At 62.2% G+C, this 13,949-nt stretch overlaps 2 protein-coding genes across 9 annotated transcripts in view; one reads left to right on the forward strand and one right to left on the reverse strand.

Annotated features, from left to right (window-relative positions):
• Positions 1-10,425, reverse strand: part of OGFOD3 (2-oxoglutarate and iron dependent oxygenase domain containing 3) — a 27,583-nt gene extending 17,158 nt beyond the window's left edge. For 3 of the 4 annotated variants that reach the window (XM_058284960.1, XM_058284959.1, XM_058284957.2), the window contains exons 1-4: positions 10,291-10,425; positions 6,329-6,546; positions 4,872-4,947; positions 3,440-3,482 (exon numbers count right to left, since the gene is read on the reverse strand). In XM_058284960.1, coding sequence (XP_058140943.1) covers positions 3,440-3,482; positions 4,872-4,947; positions 6,329-6,546; positions 10,291-10,364 — 411 coding nt within the window. In that variant the 5' untranslated portion in view covers positions 10,365-10,425. Of the gene's footprint in view, positions 1-3,439; positions 3,483-4,871; positions 4,948-5,030; positions 5,281-6,328; positions 6,547-10,290 lie in introns of those variants that run through there. The other variant, XM_058284962.2, reaches the window with a different exon arrangement.
• The window catches only part of HEXD (hexosaminidase D), a 20,122-nt gene continuing 16,464 nt past the window's right edge, over positions 10,292-13,949 (forward strand). For 4 of the 5 annotated variants that reach the window (XM_058284951.1, XM_058284954.1, XM_058284955.1 and 1 more), the window contains exons 1-3: positions 10,292-10,417; positions 11,169-11,211; positions 12,318-12,456. In XM_058284951.1, the coding sequence (XP_058140934.1) occupies positions 12,373-12,456 (84 nt within the window). In that variant the 5' untranslated portion in view covers positions 10,292-10,417; positions 11,169-11,211; positions 12,318-12,372. Of the gene's footprint in view, positions 10,418-10,517; positions 10,873-11,168; positions 11,212-12,317; positions 12,457-13,949 lie in introns of those variants that run through there. The other variant, XM_058284956.2, reaches the window with a different exon arrangement.

The raw sequence follows: 13,949 nt of genomic DNA on the forward strand, positions 1-13,949 counted from the left end.
TCAGCTGTGCTTAGGGTCTCCGCCCTGCCCATGGCTTGTCTTCCCTCCCACTGGCCTCGAAAGTGCTCTCTGCACCCCGTTAAAAAGGGGCGTGGGGTCAAAGGGGAGGAGGCCGGAAGGGACGGCGTCCACCCGCCAGCCTCGGCCGAGTCCGCCACGGCCTGCGCACCCTGGAGGCCCTGAGCGTGTCGGTGTCCACAGCCGTCCTGATCTTCCCGGGTGCCCGGCTCCAGCCCATCCGAGGTGCCTGTGAGGTGGGCGGCCACACCTCGCCCTCAGGCACGAGCGCCTGGTCCCTGGCGGGGCGGCCACCTCAGGCCGGCGCTCGTCCTCACCGAGTCTGCGAGGCGCCCCACCCCTCCCGCCGCCCACCATGGCCAAAGGGCCTGGACAATGGACCTGTGTGGAGGCCGAGAAGCTGCCAGAGGACGAGCCTCATGCTCACCCTCACCTGGCGGCAGCCCTGGGGCGGACACCCGAACCTCATGCGGGGCGAGAACCCCCGGGCCGGCTCAGCGAGCCCCTCAGCCCCCCTTGAGGGTCCTGGCTCCCCCGGCCTTTCTCCATGGCCTGCCTGCCCCTTGTTCCGTCCACCTGCAAGTTTGGGGAGTTGGCAGAGCAGCTCGCGTCACGCAGGCTGCTGCAGGGCACCTGATGACGCCCTCACTGCCCGGCAGTGTCCCTGGACACTCGTGGAAGCCAGTCCAGTCGCCCAGGAGGCCCAGGACGAGGGCGGGGCCCTGCGGCCCAGTGTCAGCCCATGGTCCAGCTCTGCAGCCCTGTGGCCCAGTGTCAGCCTGTGGTCACGTGTCAGCCCCGTGGTCCAGGGTCACAGCTCCATGGTCCAGTGTCAGCCCGTGGTCCAGTATCAGCCCTGTGGTCCAGTGTCAGCCCGTGGTCCAGTATCAGCCCATGGTCCAGTATCAGCCCTGTGGTCCAGTGTCACAGCCCTTGGTCCAGTGCCAGCCCCGTGGTCCAGGGTCATAGCTCTGTGGTCCAGTGTCAGCCCATGGTCCAGAGTCAGCCCCCTGGTCCAGTGCCAGCCCCGTGGTCCAGGGTCACAGCTCCGTGGTCCAGTGTCACAGCTCCATGGTCCAGGGTCACAGCTCCGTGGTCCATTATCAGCCCATGGTCCAGTGTCAGCCCCATGGACCAGTGTCAGCTCTTGATCCAGCGTCACAGCCCTTGGTCCAGTGCCAGCCCCACGGTCCAGCTCTGCAGGCTTGTGGTCTGGCTCTGGGGTAAGGACAGGTTCCCCTTGGTCCCACAGAGGGAGTGGCCGGAGGCTCTTGCCCCCTCGGTGACTCACCTGCTGACCTGAAATAGCTCTGATTTGCTCTGAGCGTTGCCGCCAGCACTTGGCCTTCACTGCGGCATGTGAACGCCGCCTGTGGATCCTCCGCTCCTTCCCCAGACCAGCCTGCCCTCTGAGCAGCCGACCCCGTCTCTGGACACCGCTGCGCCACGGGCTCACCTCGCTCTCCAGCAAGCACAGCCCCTGCCCACCCCACCACGGCCTGGCCGCCCCCAGTCGTTCCTCCCCTAGACTGTCCCGATCTCTGAAGCCCTGCCCCAGCCCAGCACCTCCCTGACCAACCCTCGCTCTCCACTCTGGACCCAAATCCTTGACCTGGGGTTCTGAAAACAGCCCGTGACACGCCGCCTCCAAATCCGCCTGCAAACCCCGCGTTTCTTTTGCTCCGTGGCACCAAACGATAAACTGCTTGAGTTTAAGGTGTGCACTGCCCGTTCTGACGGAGTTCATGCCCGTGGAGCCAGCGTCACAGGTGAGAGTGAACATGTACATCCGTCACCCCGGAAAGGCGCCTGCACCCATGGCACCCCCTCCCGCCCCGGCCCCCCCAAACCGCTGATCTGCCTTCTCTCCAAGGGATCAACGTTTCCTAGAATTTTAGGTAAATGGAGTCACACTGTAAAGACTATTTTTTGGTGGTTTCTTTCAGTAGGTATAAGTGTTATGAGACCTGTGCCATTGTGTGCACTAACGCTTCACCCATCTGTGTGCACAAACGCTCGCCCATCTGTGTGCGCAAATGCTTCACCCTGTGTGCAGTAACACTCGCCCGTTTGCGTGCACCAACGCTTCGCCCAGCTGCATGCCCGAACCCTTCGCCCGTCTGTGTGCACCAACACTTGGCCTGCCTGCGTGCCCTAACCCTTCAGCCATCTGCGTCTGCCAACGCTTCACCTGTCTGCATGCGCCAACGCTCGCCCGTCTGCACTTCGCCCCGATCTGCTCTTGTGGATGTACCCTGGTCCACCTGTCGGAGGACGTGTGGGTGGTTCCAGAGCGGGGCTATCGTACACGAAGCAGCTGCCCACACTCGTGTGCAAGGCTTTTTGTGGCTTTCATTCCTCCTGGATGAATACCCAGGAGTGGACCTGCGGGCCGTCGCCTCTCAAGAAGCTGCCGAGCGTTTCCCAAGGCGCTCGCTCCGCTTCGCGTGCCCTGTGGCAGCGTCTGTGCGCCCCCGTCCTCGCCGAGGCCCGGTACCCTCAGTCTCGGCCACAGCCGTCCTGGAGGGCGTGGCGTGGTGGCTCGACAGGCCTCTGATCGCATTTTCCCGACGGCCAGGAGGGAGGGCCCCTGCCCTGCACCCCCGCTGGCCCGAGCATCTTCCAGAGCCGCACGTCCCTCCAGACCCAGCGCCTTCGGGACCCGCTCGGCTGCCAGCCGAGGCCGCGCTCCTCCCAGATGGCCCCGGCAGAGGTTCCGGAGGCTCGGCAGCCGTCACCGGGGCTCCAAGGCGTGACGGCCGGTCCCGCCTCTGCCCCTCCTTTTCCGGAAGCCATCCCAGAGGACCCAGATTGACGCTGACAGCCAAGAGGAAAAGTGCGTGGAAAACACACACGTGTGCTTGAACGCGAATCCAGAAACGAGCAACGGGGCTTAAACCCAAGTTAGGCCAAACAGCAGATTCAAGGCAGTGGAACAAAGACAGCCAGAACTGGAGAGCAAAGCCAAGGCCGTTATCCAGGAAGCAAGGACGGATGGGAGGCCCGGGCTCCCCCGCCTCACCTGCTCTTGGGGGGCCCGTCACTCGCTTTGCCCAGCAGGCTGTGGTGTGAGTGGCGCTGCCCTGTGGCCGGCCTGGCACCGGGAAGGGGCAGCTCTGGGTTTGTGGGGAGTTTTTTCAATGTGCTGGGGCTGGAGACGGAACCCGGGACTACGTGGGAGGCTGGCGACCGGCGCTTGGCCTGAGGACGCCCACAGCCCAGGGTGGCTTTCCCGCTGGTTTGGTTTTTGGGAGGTACCGGGGATTGAACCCTGGACCTCGAGCGTGGGGAGTGGGCTCGGCCACGGAGGCCCACCGCCCGCCACGGGCTCGTGACGTAATGAGAGCCGCCTGCCTGGCAGGGGAAGGGCCCAGTGCCCACTGGAGAGAAGGTGAAGAGGGCGGAAGCAGGTTCAACTCACCCCTCCGTGGGATCCTCCCAGGGATAAGCCCTTCTCGGCTATGCTGGAGGGGAGAGAATTCAGGTCAGCAGGCAGTCGCCGGTGTCACGTGTCACCCATCTAGGCCGGCCCCGGGAGCGGGATTAACGTGCAGTTAAGACCCCGCTCCCTGGAGATCGAGGAGCTCGACTTGCCTACCAGCGGGTCACCGCGTCCTGCTGACCGCGCGTGACGCGGTTCTGAAACAATGGGGCCTCGCGTCCCATCGCGAGCGTGGAGATGCGGTGCCGTGCACCACGCGGGCCAGGAAGATCCGCGTGGGAATCGAGCGGCAAACCATTCCCCGGGCGGGGGCGGACGGCCCCTCCCGGTCACCCTGGCCGGGAAGCCCGGCTTTTCTAAAGCACCGGCTCAGGAGGTCAAGGGCCTCTGGCGCCCCTGGGGGAGCCTCAGAGCACCGCACGCCCGGGCAGAGGCCTGGAGCGTGACTCGGGGGGCGCGTGGGGGCCGCTCCCGAAGTGAAAGGCAGTAACCCCAGGTGGGGGGCAGCTGTCTCCCGCGCTGCTCGGCCGCAGCAGCTGAGGACAGGGCCTTCTTCCCAGAGCCCGTTCTCAGGGGACCCGGTGCCGACTGCTTTTGGGAGGGCCCCCCGGGCGCCGAATGAGTCAGGGCCCCTCGGCTGGAGCGCAGCCCTGGACGGGTCAGGGCGGCACCGAAGTGTGCCCTGGGGAGCTGGTTGGCGAGGGCTGAGGGGAACGGCTGTGCCCGGCCTCTCGCCAGGGAGGAACTGCTCGGAGGAGGTTCCAGAACATTCCGTCTGAGCCATCCTTCCCTCTGGAAATCAGGAAATCCTACCTTTTATCTTGAAAGCACTCAGGAAATTCCTCTGTAATTTTAAATCCCTTTACTTCTACAGCATTGTCTGTATTGCGGTGAGACTCATATAACGTAAAACAAACCATTTTAAAGCAAACAATTCCGTGGCATTTAGCACATTTACAATGCTGTGAAATCACCACCTCCTGGAGCTCTGAAACATTTCATCACCCCAAAAGAAAACCAGGACTCCGCAAGTTACATGAATGTTTAAAAAATAACTTTTTAAGCAATAGTTCTTGCTTCCCTTTTCAACCCCATTTTCCTGCTTGTTTGTTTCAAATTAGATGCACAGAATCTCAGGCAACAGTTTCAAAATGCATGGGGGAGCTGGTACTTGCAGATGAGGGGGGCTGGTACCCGCAGACATGGGGGGCTGGTGCCTGTGTGCATGTGTGGGGGGCTGGTCCTACCGGTATTGGGGGGCTGATACCTGCAGATATTGGGGGGCTGGTACCTGCAGATATTGGGGGGCTGGTACCTGCCGGTATTGGGGGGCTGGTACCTACAGATATTGGGGGCTGGGACCTGTGGACATGGGGGGCTGGTTCCTGGAGACGCATGGGGGGGCTGGTACCTGCGGATCCGCTCGGCTTCCTCCCTGGTGACCTTCGCGTCTGTGACCCCTCGGCCGCACTTTCTCGGGGTGCATCCTGGAGAGAGACGTCAAGTCAGGCGCCCTCAGCAGCTCCCCGCCGCCCTGCCTGCGCCTCCACCCCCGGCTTAAAAGCCTGACCTGCAGGTCTCCGCGCCTCTTGAGCCACGCTCCGAGGCCGCAGGGGGCGCAGGATCGTCGGGTGGACGAAGGGCCAGCACCACCGGCCCCATGGGGCCAGCAGGCCCGTCCCCCTCTGCCGCATCCGCTGCCTTCCTGTCCCACTTTCTTGGCCCTAGGGCTGTCAACATACCTCTGCGTCTCTCCAGGCAAGCCGTCCACTCCAGCCCCTCCCAGGGGCCTCTTTCTGCCCCAGGTCTTGACCCTCTCCACCCAGGACGCTGCACCCCTCCCTGTCCTCCAGCCCTCAGGTACCCGGGCATGCCCGGCACCGGGGCGCGGACAGGAAGGGGCCAGCTGAGGAGTGGACTTGTGCTGGGGAAAGCTCCGGAGACAACCCGGTGGCCTCCCCGGTGCTCAGGTGCCCTCAGCGTCCATGCCCACAGCGTGTGTACCGCGCTCCCAGGACGGCGGCGAGAGCCAGCCCAGGGCAGACCCCTGCCCATGGGAGCCAGCCCCTCACGGGGAGCCCCCGAGATTCCGCCGCCAGAATTCAAGGAAAGGAGCAGGGGCTGTGGTAGCCGCCCACGTGGTCGAGCGCCTGGTGTCTCTGGCACCTGCCATGGTGCCCAGAGGGACGCACTGAGAGGACAGGACAGCCCTGTCCTCAGGCGGTACCTCGTGCCACGGTAGACAGGAGCACTGAGTCACAGCCGGTCACAAGTCACAAGGCTTCACGGCCCTGAAAAGTGCACTTAAACTTCCAACGTCCCCCAAAACCAGGACGCCTCACAGCTGCGCACTGAGCAAACTTGGCCGAGTTCACAGCCTGCCTCTGCGCTCTCGGAGATCTGGGGGCGCTGCTGCTCTGGCCCCATCACCTGCCTAGACCCCTGAACTCTGACCTCATGACCTGGCCCCAGCCCCCTCACGGTGTTGGGCAGTCACAGAGCCCCAGCGTGGCATCGTGGGGGACGAGGGCCACAGCCTGGGGGTGCGCTGGTGGGTCTGTCCCTCCGGGCAGCACTTACCACCTGCTCCCCTCGCTGGGGCCAGCAGTTCCTGCCAGCCAGGGTGCACTTGGCCACTGGGGGCCAGCAGCGCCACCCCCCACCAGCCATGGTGGAAAGTGGAGCTGGCCGTGCTGGCCAAGGGGACAGGTCATCTGCCAACGCCCCACACGCTCGTGCACGTGCTCGCGTGCACCCCACTTTTAACTGGCCTCCTGCAGCTCGTCGTTGCAAGGGGCAGGAAGACGTGTGCAGCCGGCTGCTGGAGCCAGCCCGTCCCTGAGCCCCCCACAGCCCGCCAGCACGCACCCTCAAACCTCCGTTGACTGTCGTAGTCCTCGGAGCACGGCACCTCAATGAACCTGCCGGGCAGGACCTCGCCGCGGGGAGCCAGGACCTCAGTGACGCCGTCGTCGCTGCCCGAGCTGCTCCAGAGCAGGAGGGTGGCGAGCGCGGCACAGGCCCCCAGGGCAGCGGCCTTCAGCAGCTTGCCCAGGCCCGTCCGCGGGGCCACGTCCTCCCGCGCGCTGAGCAGGGGAGAGAAGAGAGGAGAGGAGAAGGCGAGTACAGCCCCCGGCCCGCAGGTGCCACACGGGCGCCCGTGTCGAGACCCGAGAACGTCTCGCCCACCGCCCCAACCCGCCCTCTCTCCACCAGCGCCTGCCGGGTGGTGTCACACTGTCGTGCAGACGCACGCGTGGGCACTGGGAAGCGACCTAGGTGGGCCAAGGAAGCACCTGGGGATGATGCAGGAAGCGCGGGACCCCAGGACCCCCGCTGGGCACTGCCGCTGCAGCCTCGGGCCCCTGCCACGGCTCACCAGCCACCGAGCAGACGTGGCGCCTCGGGCCGAGCACTCCGGGTGGCCCGGTCCAGCCTGCCGCCAGCCCCCAGCCTCCGCTCCCACAGAGGTTTGCATCTGCCCACCATGAGGTGTCTCTGTGCACACCTAGGCGTGAACGCTTTGAATCCCGTGAGGCGAGCCTGCTGAACTAAACCACAGACGACCGGGGAGAGCCACGAGGGCCCGGAGGCGCCGGAGCCTGGGGCACTGGCTGCAGAACCCGGGAAGACTGCACGGGCGCAGCAGGTGAGGCAGCGGCAGAGCAGAGAAAGCAAGCAGAGTTTCCTCCAGGAGTTACACGGCAGCGAGCGCCCGAAGGTTGAACATTCTACACCGCCGCTCCTCTGCAGCGCTCCAGAACCAGAGAATTCCACGGGAAGAGCGCTCTGCAGTTCACAGCCGAGGGGGGAAGCCGCTCCAGCACGTGCACAGACGCCCCAGCAGGGCAGCCCCTCCTCGCCCTCTACGGCCCTCCGGGCCTGGGGCATCACCAGCTGCCACTGGCTCTTTCCACTCAGGGGGCGACAAAACCAGCTCTGCCCCCCGCTCTTGCCTCTCCGGCTTTATCAGTGGCACCAACCTCTTCCTGGTCATGGGGCAGGGAGCTCCAGGCTGGGCTCTCAACGTCCGCCCCGCTCGGGGGTCTCCCGGGGGGGGCTCTAAACGTCTGCCCCGCTCGGGGGTCTCCCGGGGGGGTCTCTAAACGTCCGCCCCGCTCGGGGGTCTCCCGGGGGGGGCTCTAAACGTCTGCCCCGCTCAGGGGTCTCCCGGGGGGGTCTCTAAACGTCCGCCCCGCTCGGGGGTCTCCCGGGGGGGGCTCTAAACGTCCGCCCCGCTTGGGGGTCTCCCGGGGTGGGCTCTAAACGTCCGCCCTGCTCAGGGTCTCCCGGGGTGGGCTCTAAACGTCCGCCCCGCTCGGGGGTCTCCAGGCTGGGCTCTAAACGTCCGCCCCGCTCGGGGGTCTCCCGGGGGGGGCTCTAAACGTCCGCCCCGCTCGGGGGTCTCCAGGCTGGGCTCGAAACGTCCGCCCCGCTCGGGGGTCTCCCGGGGGGGGCTCTAAACGTCCGCCCCACTCGGGGGTCTCCCGGGGTGGGCTCTAAACATCCACCCTGCTCGGGGGTCTCCAGGCTGGGCTCTAAACGTCCGCCCCGCTCGGGGGTCTCCCGGGGGGGGCTCTAAACGTCCGCCCCGCTCGGGGGTCTCCCGGGGGGGTCTCTAAACGTCCGCCCCGCTCGGGGGTCTCCCGGGGGGGGCTCTAAACGTCCGCCCCGCTCGGGGGTCTCCCGGGGTGGGCTCTAAACGTCCGCCCCGCTCGGGGGTCTCCCGGGCTGGGCTCTAAACGTCCGCCCCGCTCGGGGGTCTCCAGGCTGGGCTATAAACGTCCGCCCCGCTCGGGGGTCTCCAGGCTGGGCTCTAAACGTCCGCCCCGCTCGGGGGTCTCCAGGCTGGGCTCTAAACGTCCGCCCCGCTCGGGGGTCTCCAGGCTGGGCTCTAAACGTCCGCCCCGCTCGGGGGTCTCCCGGGGGGGGCTCTAAACGTCCGCCCCGCTCGGGGGTCTCCCGGGCTGGGCTCTAAACGTCCGCCCCGCTCGGGGGTCTCCCGGGGGGGGCTCTAAACGTCCGCCCCGCTCGGGGGTCTCCCGGGGGGGGCTCTAAACGTCCGCCCCGCTCGGGGGTCTCCCGGGGTGGGCTCTAAACATCCACCCTGCTCGGGGGTCTCCAGGCTGGGCTCTAAACGTCCGCCCTGCTCGGGGGTCTCCCGGAGTGGGCTGTAAACATCCGCCCCGCTCGGGGGTCTCCCGGGCTGGGCTCTAAACGTCCGCCCCGCTCGAGGGTCTCCCGGGGTGGGCTCTAAACGTCCGCCCCGCTCGGGGGTCTCCTGGGGTGGGCTCTAAATGTCCGCCCCGCTCGGGGGTCTCCAGGCTGGGCTCTAAACATCCGCACCGCTCGGGGGTTTCTTGGGGTGGGCTCTAAACGTCCTCCCCGCTCGGGGGTCTCCTGGGCTACTCCACTCCCGAGTGAGGGCTGTGGAAGGAGGGGCATGGCTGGAGGCCATATCCCACGTGGGCAGTCAGTGGGACTCTGGGGGGGGGAATGGCTGGAGCAGATGCAGGGTGGTCTGGCCAGGGCTACAGTGGTGGGAATTGCCAATGTCAGTCCCAGCATGGAGACACTGCCCACCGTGGCTGCCTCTAGAGAGGGGAGGGGACCCCATGGGACCTGGCATCTAGGAGGCACCTAAAAGGCAACCAAGAAGGCGCAAACAGAAAGCTAGAGTAAAGCACGGTCAGGGGAGAGGAGCCTGCAAGTAGAAAGCATCCTGGAGCCGGAGCTGGAAATACCGCAGGGGCCTAGTGTCCAGGACGAGACACTGCAACCCCAGGGCTGGGGGGTAGCCAGAGCTGTCTCACGGGAGAAGTTGGGTGCTGGGTGGGCAGGGAGGGGTCGTGTGCACACAGACCACACTTCAGGGCCCTTCCGTGAAGCGGGCCACAGGGCAGTGGACCAGCAGGCAGAAGCCTCCCGGCGCCAGGCAGGGGGCGGCAGACTTCATGGCGCAGCCTCCGTGAGGCCGGGGCCAGGCACAAGGCTGTGCCCCCGGGGGGGTGGCGGAGGCCCTGGGCTGTGGCGGGAGAGGGCAGCTTTGTGCAGGCTCGGCGGCTCCCAGCACCGTCCGGCCCCCCCTCCCCCCGCCCCGTGCCACAGGGCCCCAACCCGTCTGCAGACACCTGCTCAGCAGGAGAGTGCAGGGAGGACCGGCGTGCCCAGGGCAGGAGGTGCATGCTGTGGGCGGGCGAGGGCAGGGGCCCCTGCATAGCGTCCATGGGCGGCTCGGCTCCAAGGCCCACGTCGGTGACTGCACCAGAGTGCCGAAGGCCAAAGGCCAAAGGCCAGGCGCACACAGCCACAAGGCCCTGCCCAAGGAGACTGCCCAAGGGGACTGCCCACGGGGACTGCCCACGGGGACTGCCCATGGGGACTGCCCACGGGGACCGCCCACGGGGCCGGCGCAGGCACCCCCTTCCACCCTGACATCCTCGGATCCATGACCCCAGGCCCAGACCACGCCCTACTGCCGCGACCACGCCCCTTCCCTCCATGCCACGCCCCGCAAACAGACCACGCCCAGAACCCGACAACACCTATGCCCAGACCCCCCACACCAGGCCCCGCCCACACCACACGCCGCTCCCGGCCCAACCCCGACCGAACATACCACGCCCCAGGCCCCGCCCACGCCGCTCCCGGCCCAACCCTGACCGAGCAGACCACGCCCCAGGCCCCGCCCACGCCGCGCCCAGCCTAAACCCCGCCCCGCGCAGGCCACGTCCCCGGCCGCCCGGCCCCGCCCACGCCGCCGCGCCGTCCGCGGCCGCCTCTACCCGGCGCCGTCCGCGCACCTGCGCCCGCCCCGCGCTCCCCGCTACCTGCTCGCGCGCCGCCGCTCTGCCGCCGCACTGCCCTCGGGGGCCTTGGGCGCGCCCCTCCGCTGAGGCGCCATCGGCCCCAGGCCGCCGCCCACCGCCGCGAGCCCGGGAGCGAGCACCGCGACAGGTAGCGCGAGGCGGGCGCGGCGCGGGGACGGAGCGATGCGCTCGGCCGTCGGCCCCGGGGCTGGCGGCCAGGCCCGAGCAGTCGGAAGCCGAGCGGCCGAGCGGCCGAGCGGGCGGGGGGCGTGGCCGCCTCGCGTCCTCAGGCCTGCGCGGCCTCCGCGGCCTGTGCAGCCCGGGCCTGAAGACCCCGGAGGCTGCCCCCGGGCTCCGTGCCCCCTGCGACGCCGCACGCGGCCTGCCCGGCCGACTGCTCTGCAGGCTGCCCCGGACGCCGGGAGGCCCAGCACTCGCCTGCGGGTCGCGGGCGCCCTGCTGCTTTGCGGACCCCTGCAGTTTGGGAGAGACCCTCCCGCCCACTTGGTCAGAACGTGAATCAGCCCCGATCCTGCTTTTGATTCTGAATGAGTGGTTCACAGTGAGGCTGTTAATCATGTGTGAGGATTAAGTCTGAAGGAGGTGAATGATAGCGCTGGAAAAGAAAATCTTGCACTCATGGGGCTGAAAAAGAGACGTACCAAACTGTAAAAATAAGTGTCAGATCTGATGCCATTTTCCTGGGGGCCCTTGGCAGCTGACCTAACCCGCCCCCTCCCCCCAGGACTGCCAGTCAACTGACAAAGAACAGGGACCATAGACCCAAATCTTTGAAATAAACTAAACTTCTGTACACATTATGCAGGGCGGGAACAAAGAAACTAGCATACTCCTAACACGAAGATCAAGTACTGATTTCTCTGTTTCTTTTCCTTTAGATTTTGCAGGAACTTGTGTTGGACTGCTGCAACACTGTCGCAGGTAAGATGTACATGTTCTCTTGTTACCTCAGAGTTACAGAAATAACAGGATTTCTCTCTCAGCATGAAGAGCAGTGGTGGTGAAAACTGGGCCAGTGCAGATTCTCCAGCTCAAAAATTTCCCTTTTTTCCTCTGTTTGTAAGATATGAAAAAAATTAAGTTTTAAGAGCATTTCAGTTTCTCAATACTTTTTCCTAAAACATCCACTTCTCTGCTGGTAACTCAAGTAATTGCCTTGAGAATCTTGTCATTGAGATTGCCTTGGATATAATCTTTGTAAAAAGTGAAACCATTGGCTTATGTGTGCATCTGTTTTTCTACCGCAGTGTATTCTAGATTCCTTAAGGTCAGGGATTTATCCTAGCATCCCTGCACAGAATGAGTAGGTTTAATTAGCAAACTGAATATATGACTAATGCAAAGATTTCTTTTTCTTTCTCCATCCGCTCCTTTGTGCTTTTATAATAGGAAGGGAAAAAATAAGATTTCACCGTTTCCCACGTGCTTCATTTTCATCCAGACAGTTCCTGAAGTGTAATATAAACTGCAGTCAGCTCTCACATACTTGTGGTTCATTCATTTTCCAAATTATCATTGGCTGATTTTTAGTCCCACACAGTTTTCTCTGACCTGTGAATAAATCTTGTAGTTTCTTTCCCCGTATAACTGAGTTGGCCTGAACTTTAGAAATGTTGTCCAAAATAAAGTAAAACTGAGGGCAGACTTTCTACAGAAGCATCATATCGTGGGGTCTGTTAAAACATGTTTAGCAATATCTGTCTGACTGTTTTCACTGACACAGTGTGTAGAGTTTAAGAGGGTCTTTAAAACAACAGTAGTTTGTAGTCAGCATTATTATAGATCATTGCCATCTTATAAGGAAACCAATGCTCTTCTATTTTAGGGGAAAATCATAGTTAAAGGCAGAGATTCCTATGTATCAATCTGGAGAGAGACTTCTTGATTTATTTTCTTGTCAGTAAAATAAGTTTCCTGCTAGTTAATAAAGCAAATCTGGCCAATATCAGGAGTGAATTGGAAAGCATAAGGTGAAGGGCAGGAAGGAGTACGTGCTACCCGTTTATAATTCTGAATTTCTCCACTAGGAGGAAGTGCTCAGACAAAAGAGTCTTGTTCTAGAAGTTCACAGAAAATACCAAAATGTCAGATTCCTCGCCATTTAAGATGCGGTTAGTTCACTTAGACCTCAAAGGAGCTCCACCAAAGGTCTCATACCTTTCAGAGGTAAGGATTCCTTTTTATTTCTAGAGAATAAACTGTTGCCTTGGGTTTGGTGTTTTAAGTAGCAGACAGTATTCTCCAGAAACGCATGCTTAGAACAGCCCTGAGGTTCTAGGTTAGGGCAAGATGATGGTAGCGACATAGATTTTTAATCTCCCCAAACCCCATCACAAAAAACAAAGCAACTGGAGAAGCAGAAGGAAAAAAAAAATTTAAGAAATCCACAACCTCTTAACAAAATGCGGTGTCAGGGCACCCCCCAATTTCCAGGAACGAGTAGGTGAAGCCAGACCACGAACAGCGGAAACCCCAGTGGGAAGAGCCACCGGGCGGGAGGTGGTGTGGGAGGAGAGGGGGATTCTGACAGCAAGGCCAGAGAACCTAGGAAGGAGCCCCAGAAGGAAAGGTCTCCCCTCAGAGAAACCGGGGGAGGTTTCACAGGCTCCCGTTCGAGGGTGAGTGCACAGACCCCTGGGTGCTGGGAGGCCAGGGCCTCATGGCCCTCAGAAGGCACCTCCCCTCCAAGGTCAGCCCCGTTCCGAGGTCGGGATTTGAGAAGAGGTTCCACTCCGAGCCAGACAGCGACACCGAGGATGGCAGAAGGTTCAGATGCTGGAGGAAAGGGATCCACCAAAGGCAGGGGTTGGAGAGGACCACAGAGGGGAGTGCTGGAGCTCAGCAGTTGAGCATCTGCTTCTCATGCACGGCGTCCCAGAACCTCGTAAAAAAGTACCATGAGGCAGCTACACAAAGTCCATTTTTCTAATTCTTCACAGTAACGTAGAAGAGGGAACACTGGGGCTGGCCTGTTTCCATCACGAACACAAGACCTTGTTACTAAAACTGCGAGAAAATGCATCTCATAAAAGCGTGCACCAGAAGGAGTGAGGTTAAACTCCTCACAGAGGCATTCTAAGAAACAAAGAGGATAAGGATCTACATTGAAGCAAAGAATGAAGGTGCACCAGTGAAATGTGATCACAAAGCAGATGGTAGGGCAGCATCGTATCTCAGAATGAGAAGAGATGTTTAGAAAATGAAATTATGAAAGAGCAGCATAAGTGAGACTTAGAATAGCTCAGAAATGTGGTACCTAAACCACGGAGGATAAAAAGATGGCTGACAGAGCTCAGGAATTAATTACAAATAAAAAGAAAGATATTCCAGAAACGGAGATTAAACTAGAAGAAGCGCAAAAGTGAGTAAAAACCACGTCAAGTACAGTATTGGGAAATAAATGGCAAAGGAGGGGGAGTCAAACGTGGAGAGGAGTGGACAGGCACCCTGACTGGCGGCAGGTGCAGGGGAGTCCGTGTAACCGGAGTCTCTCTTGCAGTTCTCCGCTGCTGCCCCAAACTCGAGGCTGAAGGCAGCTGATACTCTGTGGGTGGCAGGTGGTTCTGCTGGGCCCCGGGCTCCCTCACGTTGGCAGTCACATGACAGCCAGAACCGCCTGGCGTTGGGGGTGGCCTCACGTGTGTCTGGCAGTCAGCGCT

The sequence above is a fragment of the Dasypus novemcinctus genome, chromosome 21 (genome assembly GCF_030445035.2).
Source record: "Dasypus novemcinctus isolate mDasNov1 chromosome 21, mDasNov1.1.hap2, whole genome shotgun sequence".
Taxonomy (NCBI): Eukaryota; Metazoa; Chordata; class Mammalia; order Cingulata; family Dasypodidae; genus Dasypus; species Dasypus novemcinctus.